Below are 9499 nucleotides of genomic sequence, written 5' to 3' on the forward strand. Positions count from 1 at the left end.
GGCTGGTGGGAGGTGGGAAGGCGTCGGGGCAGCACCGGATTGGGCCCGTGGCTGCAGCAGGCAGCACCCCGATGGGTCGGGGGGGCCGGGGGGGGGCCGCTGCTGGGTCTTTGATGGAGTGGACGCATCCTGCACCCCCAGCCCTCTCCCTGAGCCGGCCTGGGACGCTCCTGCTGCCTGCAGTGTGGGCCTGGGTGCTGGGTGCTGGGGGGGGAGTTTCCCTTCTCTGCCCCCCAACCATGAGACAAGCCCTCCGCCCCCGCCCCGGGTGCTCTGAGGTCTCCTCTCCCCCTTTGGCCCCACAGAAGCAGCCAGGGGCCAGCCCAGCCCCACGGGGCCCTGATCCTCTTCCCACGCAGGCCTGGGGGCCCGAGGTTTGCTCCCATTCTCCCCCACCCCACTCCCCGCTTCTGAACCGGTGTGAATCCAGATTCGTCACGCTCCTTCCTTCCTCCCCCCGCCCCAGGGAGCAAGCACCGAGCCCCGGAGCAATGACCTGCCGGGCGCGGGGGCAGGCGGGGCGCAGGCAGGGTGGACGAGCAGACACAGATGGACGGGCGGATGGATAGGTAGCCAGACAGACAGACAGACAGAGCCAGATGGATGAATAGGCAGCCGGACAGAAGGACGGAGAGGTGAAGAGAGAAAGAAATAGCAAGAGAGATGGATGGAGGGCTGGATGGACAGTCAGATGAACAGATCGGCTGGATGGATAGAAGGACGGACAGAGAGGCAGATGGATGGACAGACACCGAGAGACAGAGGGAGGGCTGGACGGACAGACAGGCCAACAGACAGACGAATGGGTGGATAGACAAATGGGCAGGTGGACCGATACATAGATGGTCAGACAGACAGACAGACGGATGGATGGACGGATGGATGACTAGCCAGACAGGCGACTGGATGGAGAGATCGCTGATGATCTGACGGACGGGCGGGCGGATGGACAGCGACCCCCAGCCCCCGGGGCAGCCCCCTGCCCTGCCCCGCCTGGACTGCCCCTGCCCCTGGGCTCGGGGCTGCAAGGACCGGGCAGGGCAGGGCAGGGCCGGGCCGGGCCGGGCAGGGCAGGGCAGGGCGGGCTCGGGGCCGGGCGCTGCGGGGGGGGAGCGATGAGTAACCCTTGTGCAACGCCGCTGCTGCTCCATATAAAGGGCCGGGCCGGGCCGGGCATGGAGCCGCCGCACGACCCGCCCGGGCGCCCGCACCAGGTAAGGGGCTCCCGCGGGCCCGGCTGCGGGGGGCTGCCTCAGTTTCCCCACCAGGGGCTGGTGCCTGAGCTCTCGGGGGGGGCGGGGGGAAGAAGGCTTCTTCTCCCCCCCCTCCCCCCCGCACACACAGTGGTGCCCCCTGCCTCAGTTTCCCCAGCAAGGACTGGTGCTGTGAGATTTCAGGGGGCTGGGAGGTGGGGGGGGGAATGCTCCTCTCCACGGTGATGCCCCTGCCTCAGTTTCCCCAGCAGGGACGGGTGCCTGAGGTCTTGGGAGGCAGGGGGGGGGAAGGATTCTCCTCTCCATGGTGATGCTCCGTGCCTCAGTTTCCCCAGCAGGGACTGGTGCTGTGAGATTTCAGGGGGCTGGGAGGTGGGGGGGGGGGGGAAATGCTCCTCTCCACGGTGATGCCCCCTGCCTCAGTTTCCCCAGCAGGGACGGGTGCCTGAGGTCTCGGGTGGTGGGGGGAGAGGGTAGGATTCTCCCCTCCACGGTGATGCTCCGTGCCTCAGTTTCCCCACAGGGGCTGGTGCCGTGAGCTCTCCATGAGGCTTGCGGGAGGGGGTCCCAAGTGATGCTCGGGCCCCTCTGGGCTGCTCCGATGTGGCTGCATGAAGCCCTTTCCCCATCCCCACGCACCGGAGTGACTCTGCTTGGAGCTGGGGGCATCTACATGGGCATTGCCTATTTCCCCCTACCCCGTCTGCCCAGTGCCCAGACCCCAGGCCGGCCTCAATCCAGATCCACCCCCAGGTGTCCACACGCACCCCTCTGGACACTCTGACTCACTCCAGATTGACTCCCCGTGGGGACTGGGTGGCCCCTGGGCCTGCCCCGCTTTGCTGGAGTGGGGCAGGGGTGATGCCTCCGGGCCAGGCCCCGGGACCTGGGTGCAGCCTTAGGTCCAGCCCAGGCGGCCACGGGCAGAGCTGGGCACCCCTCTGCCTCAGCCTCAGCCCCAGCCGGGAGTGGGAGTGAAGGAGGATCCTATCAGCTGAACTGGGGTGTGTGCACATGCACGTGTGTGCAGGAGCATGTGTGCATTTGCATCTGTGTGTGTGTTCATGCATCGGCCTGTCCCTGTGTGTATTTGTGTGGGGGCATACCTATGTGTGCATATGTGTATGCATGCGTGTGTGTTCATGTGAGCCTGGGTGTATGCATTGGTGTCTATGCACATGCCTGTGTATGTGTGCTTGCATGTATTTGTGCACAGGCATATTTGTGTGGATGCGTGTGTGTGCATATGTGCCTGTACCTGTGTTCATTTGTGTGTGTGCATACCTGTGTGTGCACGTGTACATATGTGCCTGTACCTGTGTATGTGCATGTGCACATGCGTGTGCATGTATGCCTGTCCCTGTAGGTATGTGTGCACATCTGCATGTGTGTGGAGGCATGTGTGCACATGTGTGCATGAATGTGTGGGCATATCTGAGTGCATGCACGTGTGTGCCTGTACTTGTGTATGCTTGCATGACTGCATAGCTGTGTCCGTGTGCATGCACATGCGTGCGGCACATGCTGGCAGAGCCAGGACAGGCCTGTGAGCAGCCCCGTAGACAGCCATGGCCCCCAGGGGCCGTCCGGCAGCAGATCTGCCCCTGGCGGGGCAGGCCAGGCAGTTGCATCCATCCCTAGCCTGGCCGCATCCTGTTGTACCCACTGCTCCCAGCAGCCCGCTACAGCCCTAGGCCATCCCTGGCTGGGATCTCAGCTGTCTCTGCCATGCAAAGAGGGTTAGGGTTAGGGTCCCCAGGGGCCAAGTGCATCCTTTCCCTCCACGCCCTAGGCAACCTTTGGCCCCAAGAGCTGGGCATCACCTGGGGCAGGGCTGGAGCCAGGTGGGCAGAGGCTGAGGACCCCACGGACCTGCCGGCTGCTTTGCTTCCACTCGGGCCCAGGCTCACGGGCGGGTTTGGACCCAACCAGGCTGTGCTAGGGGGATAAGGAGGGTCTTGCCCCTGTGTGCAGGCTCAGCCCCACGCTGCACTGGGGCAGGGAGGGATTTCCCCCTGCTCAGACTGGTTGCACTGGGGGGTTTTGCCTTCCTCTGCGGCAGGGGCACGTCCTGGTCCTGGGCTCTCTGCAGCGCCCATGACCCCTTGGCAGCTGCAGGATGTTGATGCCTGCAGCCCCCCTGTATCCCGGGCGTGGGGGCAATGCCTGAGGTTGTGTTGGGGTGACTGTGTTGTGCAGCTTCAAGGTCGGACATGGGGTTTGTCAGGGCTGGTTGGGACGGGGCTGGTCCTGCCTTGGGCAGGGGCCTGGACTGGATGTGACCCCACAGCTCCCTGCCAGCCCCACGGATTTGGGACTTTCAGGGAGCCAGGAGCTGGCTGTACAGCCCCGAGCGCACCAGCGGGATGCACAGGCTTGGCGCGACTGTCGAGCCGGTATAAATAGCTCTGCCGGGAAAGAGAAGGAGAGACAGGGCCACGACACGCACGGGATGGAGCAACACGTGACATGTGATGCAATGGCGGGGTTAAGGGTGAGAGCAGAGCCGGGCCAGGACACTGGTCTAGGAGGCATCTGTTCAGGCATGGGGCTGGGACCCAGGAGATCGGGGCACTGCTCCCAGCTGCCTCCCTGCAGCCCCAGCACAGGTCGTTTGCTCTGCCCCGGGGGAGCAGGCTGCAGCCTCTGCGCCCTTGCAGTGACGAGCGGGTCTGTGCCTGGTGCTAGGAGAGCTCCCCTCCTGCTCCGGTCCCATCCCGAGCCATCAGGCAGCTCCATACCGAGGCAGGTGCTTGCACTGAGGACCTGGCAGGGGACACGGCGCCAGGTCCCCAGTGCAAGCACCTGCCATGCCCGGCTCAGCTGTACTGGCGCACCCACTCCTGGCTCCTCGCAGTCGCAGGTTGCCCTGCCCAGGGTCTCCAGCATGGTCCATGCATGCCCTTCAAACACAGGAGCCATGGCAGGTCTCTGAGCCGGGCAGAGGTGTGAACTGCCGGGATCCCCTGTACCAGAAGGGGAGCAGGGATCCACGGTGACGCCGAGAAGGGGGTCTCGGCTGGTCCCCCAAACCCTGCGGGCCCCGGCGCCTCCCTGAGCCCGGTCCCTTTCTCTCCCCACCTGCCAGGGCCGAGACGATCGTGGGCAGACCATGCGGTGCCCCGGCCTGCCCCTCTGCGGGCTGCTCTGGCTGGGGCTGCCCCTCCTCTACGGCCGCCCGGTGAAGATCGACAAGGTCAAGGCGGATGCTAAAAACCTCACGCGGACGCTCATCGCCCGGATCCAGGAGCTGCAGGTGCGGGGTTATGCCTCGTGTTGCCCCTTCCCCTGCCCTCCCCTGCTGATGAGCCTTGCAGCAGGGGCTGCTGGACGAGGGGCCAGGTTTGGCCTCCCTTAGCACCAGGGCTGAGCTGCAGGCAACTCGGTTGCCCGCTGCCCTTGCTCCTGTCCAGGAAGATGGGCAAGCCCGCCTGCCCCTGCCTGACCCAGGAGTGCTGCGGTGCTGACCCAAGGGGCAGCGTCCCCCGCCAGCCCCTGACTCCTTCCTCCCCCTGCAGCTGCTGCCCGTCAACCTGAAGGTCTCGGGCCTCGACTTCTTGCCGGGCGAGCGGCCGCCGGAGAGCTTGGAGGCCATGGACGCCACGCTGCAGGTCTTCCAGCGCGTGCTGGCCGGGCTGCCCCTGGACGCCGTGCCCGGGGCGCAGCTGGCCAACGACATGGAGAACCTGCGCAGCCTCCTGCGCCTGCTGGGCGCCCACCTGGGCTGCGCGCCCCCCGCCGCCCCCGCCGCCCCCGCGCTGGGCAACCTCACGGACCTGCTGGCCGAGGCCCCCTACTCCGCGGCCGCCGTGGCGCTGGACCGTCTCCACAAGAGCCTGCACGGCATCACCAAGCACCTGGACCAGCTGCGGTGCTGCTAGCGGGGCCCGCACCGCGCGACCCGGCGCCCCTGTCTCCACCCGAGCCCTGCTCCTTAGCAGACATCGGCCTGCGCGCCCCCGGCGCCGCGGGCTGCTCCGTGCCGCTTGACCAGCGGACTGTCGGGGAGGCATCAGCAGCTGGCGCTTGAGGGGTTAAAGCCCCCCCAAGCTTGGCCAAGAGCATCCCCCCAGTATTTATTTATTCCCTACATCTTTGTACGGCCAGGTGCTGCCCCCCATGACCCACGGGGTGATGGGCAGCTCCCGGACCCTGGGCTCCCCTGCGGGGCAGAGGCAGGGGCCGGGGGGAGCTCCGTGGCACCCCGGTTTTGTATTTATCCCCACTTCCCTGGCTTGAGAGAGAGAAAGCAGCTCTGGGGGGACACTCCAGGCTCCAACGCGCCCGGGGCGGAGGGGTCGGGGTGGCCGTGGGGTGCAGGACCCCAGGGCAGGCTGCAGCCCCAGGGCTGGCTGGTCTGGTCCTGGCATGATGCTGGTCTGAGAGCCCCCCCACCTCTTCCCCAATGGCTTCCGGGGGGGGGGGGGGGCAGTCCAGACCCCATCACTCACGCCCTGCATGGCACAGGCCAGTCCTCTGCCCCTACGTCCCCCTTCACTCCCCGGCTCCAGATCGAACGCCCCCAATGATCTCGGCGCCTCACCCACCAGCATTGCAGCCCCCCAGGCCCCAGCACCCCTGGACCCCTCCCCATGGAGCTACCTCCACCTTCTCCTGCTTGCTCCGACTCTCGTAGCCCCCATAGCATCGCTGCTGCTCTTTCACCAGGCTGCACACAAACCAGGTGGATGGCACCTCACCATCCAGCCCTCGCCCACCTCTGGCACTGGGCCCCGTCTCCCAGAAGAGGTGGGGGGGAGGCTTTCTGGGCTAGCGTGGGGTCCGTGGGGGGTTCTGCCATGCCCATGAATGCATCCGTCTCCTGGCCCAGAGCAGCAGTTCTCCGCCTGTTCAGGCCCCAGGCACTCCTCGTTAGACTCCAGATCCCGTTTGGAAACTTCGAGTTCATAGCGTTTGATCTTTTATGGGTGTTTTTGCGTATTGAAAAATCCTCCCGTTCGGTTTGCAAACAACTGGGTGAGCCCCAGGCAGGGCAGGATGGTCTTTACCCTCTGGGAAGCTAGAGGAAATCACAGCATCAGGCAGCGAGGGTGGGAAGGGAGCTCACATCCAGTCCAACCCCTGCTCCAAGCAGGACCAGCCCCAACTGCATCATCGCAGCCAAGGCTTGGTCTACCCAGGTCTTCAGCACCTCCAAGGATGGAGATGCCACCACCTAAGGAACTCGTTCCAGGGCTTGTTGGGGGTCCCCAGCCCCTCCTTAGCTTCAGGCCTCTTCTCCCTAACCTTCGTGCCACAGCTGCTGGGCTTTCCTACCCACGGGTGCTGCTGCAGCCCAGGCTGGGGATGGGGCTGGGCTGTGCCGATGCTCCTGCTGGCACCAACCCCGCAGGGTCCTGGCTGGAGGGTCTTGCCCCTGCACTGACGCTGCACTGAGGCAGGAAGGGATTACCCCCTTGCTCAGACTGGTTGCACTGGGGGGCTTTCCCTTCCTCTGCAGTGGGGGCAAGGCTGCGGCCTGGGCTCTCTGCAGTGCCCATGACCCCCCTGGCAGCAGCAGGACATTGGTGTCCGCGGCACCGCTGTATCCCAGGGGTGATACCTGGGGTTGTGTTCGGGTGACTTTCATGCGGCTCCAAGGTCAGACATGGGGTTTGGATGGGGCCGATCCTGCCTCATGCAGGGCCGGGACGGGATGTGACCCCGCCGCTCCCTGCCAGCCCCATAGGACTCTGGGTTCTCTATGGACTAGATGGCCTGAGTTTGACTGGATGTGACCTCTAGGATTTCTGGTTCAGTGATTCCCTGCCATTCCCCATGGCCTAGTCTGATATGGCCCTCTCCCGTGTGCGGGCATCCGAAGCCTTGGTGTCCCTTGTGAGCCCAGGATGTGACCGTCCCAGCCTCCCGAGTGCCCACACTATCGCTGCCCGAATCAGCGCCCCTGCCACGCAGCTCCCTCGGGGGTCCCCAGGTCAGGGCGAGACCCCGACCATCCAACTCATCCTCCCGCATGGGGTGATCAGAGCCCCCTGGCCCCCAGCAATGGGGGTCCATGTCTGCCCCTCGCCTGGATGCAGCTACTTATGTCCGCGGCTCCTGCCCTCTGGTCCCCGCCATCTCCCCTGGCCCGGTGCAGGGCAGGTCCTTGCACGGCTGGTCCATGCCTCCTGCCCACAGTGCGGAGGGCACCAATTCCTGCCCCGTTGCCTGGTCTCTCAGCTCCAGTCTGTTCCCGTTGCTGGACCCCGCCGGCGAGGGACCCCAGGCAACACAAGCAGCTCTTCCCGGAGCACCCGTGGAGCCCTGTTGCTTGCCCGAGCCTGGGGCAAGAGTGGGTACAAGGGCATCTCCATGTCCACGGGCACCACCACCACATTTTCTAAACCCCTTTTGTACCCCCCAGAATTAATAAAGTGCCTTGTGACCCCCCCCTGTCGTGGCTCTGGCTCCCAGTTGATAACAAACACCAGCATGGCATTGAAGTGGGGGCTCGGGATCTCTCCCCAGGCACTTTGTCCGGGTCCCCGCAGAGCCCAAGCCCCCTCGGGGGTCAGGGGACACTGGGGAGCTCCGTTGAAAACAGGCCCTGATATAACAAGGTGCTCAGGTCCGGGGAAGTGAGTCGAGGAGGGCCGGGGGGCACCGAGTCAGGGAGCTTTATGGGCTAGATCTTTTATTGGACCCCCCCAGGTTGTCTGGGACAGAGACGGAGAAGTTGCCTGGACCCAGCAGGTTGCAGAGCCAGTGCCTTGGACCCACAAAAGGGTCTAGCTGTTGCAGATCTCAGCTGTGAGCTTTGCATCCTGCTGCTACCAGGCACTGAGTCGCAGGGTAGCCGGGCTGGCACCGGGGGTTTGCGCTGAGTTCAGCCCCTGCCCGAGGCAGGATCGGCCCCGTCTGACACACGGGGGTGTCTGAGCTGCTCTATCACCCTGCACGGAGCACCCCAAGCTGGAAACATGGAGTCCCAGAGCCGTGGGGCTGGCAGGGAGCTGCGGGGTCGTACCCCACCAGATCAGCCCCGTCCAAACTAGCCCAGACAAACCCCGTGCATGACCTCAGAGCCACACGACACAGTCGCCCCTGACATAGCCCCCGCCCTGGGATACAGGGGGGCTGCAGCTGCCAACGTCCTGCTGCTGCCAGGGGGGTCATTGGCGCTGCAGAGAGCCCAGGCCCAGGCTGTGCCCCCACTGCAGAGGAAGGGGAGTCCCCCCAGTGCAACCAGTCTGAGCAAGGGGGAGATCCCTTCCTGCCCCAGTGCAGCATGGCGCTGAGCCTGAGCACGGGGGCAAGACCCTCCAGGGTTGGTGCCAGCAGGAGCATTGGCACAGCCCAGCCCCATCCCCAGCCTGGGCTGTAGCAGCACCCAGCACCCCTGGGGAAGGCTTTAAACCCCCTGAAACCTGCAGTAACACAAGTGGAAAAATATCCCTTCCCATCTGCAAGGGAGGGCACAGATGGAGCAACATGCCCTGCAAGGCAACAGCCTTCAAGCCCCCAAAACCAGCGCTATTCATGAGCAGCATCACTGAGGCACAAGCATGACAGGGTTTCCACCCCACTGTGCACAGGAGATGCCCAGGGCAGGCACCAGCCCCCCACGGGTCCCAGACTCCAGCCCACCCGCCAGCTCCTACCCCTGGACCAAAGTCTGGACACCACCAGAGCAGGGCCCATCCTTGTCTCTGTGATCCCTGCTCATCTCTCCACTCCACAGGCGCTAACACCCCTCTCTTTTTTCAGGGGCTTGATTTTCCATCCTTTCTTCTGCCGTTCTACTGCCTGTGAGCTGCTCCTGGCCCCATGGCTCCTATTTCACAGCCCTGCTATTTTTAACTCTAGCTAAAAAAACACTAGTGAAAATCAGGTGAAAATCTCTCAGCAAAGCATCACCTGCCCTGTCCAGAAGCTCAGGAAGGCTCAATTATTGTTTCCAAGAGAGGCCCCTTGAACCCTAATGACTGCAGAGTCAAAAAATAAAATAAAAATAAAATTAAAAAAAATCAAAACCTGGTGTTTCTTTGGAAACACCAGGTTTTGATTATTTTTTGCCTCCTTCATTGTGGTTTTTTTTGTCTTGTATGTAAGACGTAGTCTAGCAAACAACGACACATTCCAATAGTGAGATCTGGGGCTGCTTTGATCTTTGACTGAGTCACGCCGCTGGTACCTTAGCACAGCTTGTCGTGTCTTTTTCACAGGAGAAACACTAGGTGTGATGGAGGGAAAGAGGCACCTTGACCTGGGGACCTGGCACCCCCGTTTTCGGCATCCTAGATCTGCCCTTGGACGCAAGGGGTAACCCCCGGATTTGCTGT

The 9499-nt window shown here is 63.7% G+C and overlaps 1 protein-coding gene across 1 annotated transcript; it reads left to right on the top strand.

The window, feature by feature from the left end:
• Positions 1-4306: 4306 nt before the first annotated feature.
• Positions 4307-5636, top strand: LEP (leptin). Its single transcript, XM_019498337.2, has 2 exons — positions 4307-4482; positions 4733-5636. The coding sequence occupies exons 1-2, from the start codon at positions 4327-4329 to the stop codon at positions 5093-5095; spliced, it is 519 nt and encodes a 172-aa protein (XP_019353882.2). The 5' UTR covers positions 4307-4326; the 3' UTR covers positions 5096-5636.
• The last annotated feature ends 3863 nt before the right edge of the window (positions 5637-9499 follow it).

Source organism: Alligator mississippiensis, chromosome 4 (genome assembly GCF_030867095.1).
Source record: "Alligator mississippiensis isolate rAllMis1 chromosome 4, rAllMis1, whole genome shotgun sequence".
Taxonomy (NCBI): domain Eukaryota; kingdom Metazoa; phylum Chordata; order Crocodylia; family Alligatoridae; genus Alligator; species Alligator mississippiensis.

What these genes read in the sequence shown, in the direction of transcription:
- LEP (XM_019498337.2), top strand. Translation starts at nt 4,327, where the DNA reads ATGCGGTGCCCCGGCCTGCCCCTCTGCGGGCTGCTCTGGCTGGGGCTG. An exon ending in AGCTGCAGGTGCGGGGTTAT is followed by an intron (nt 4,483 to 4,732) that starts GCCTCGTGTTGC and finishes CTCCCCCTGCAG; the next exon opens with CTGCTGCCCGTCAACCTGAA.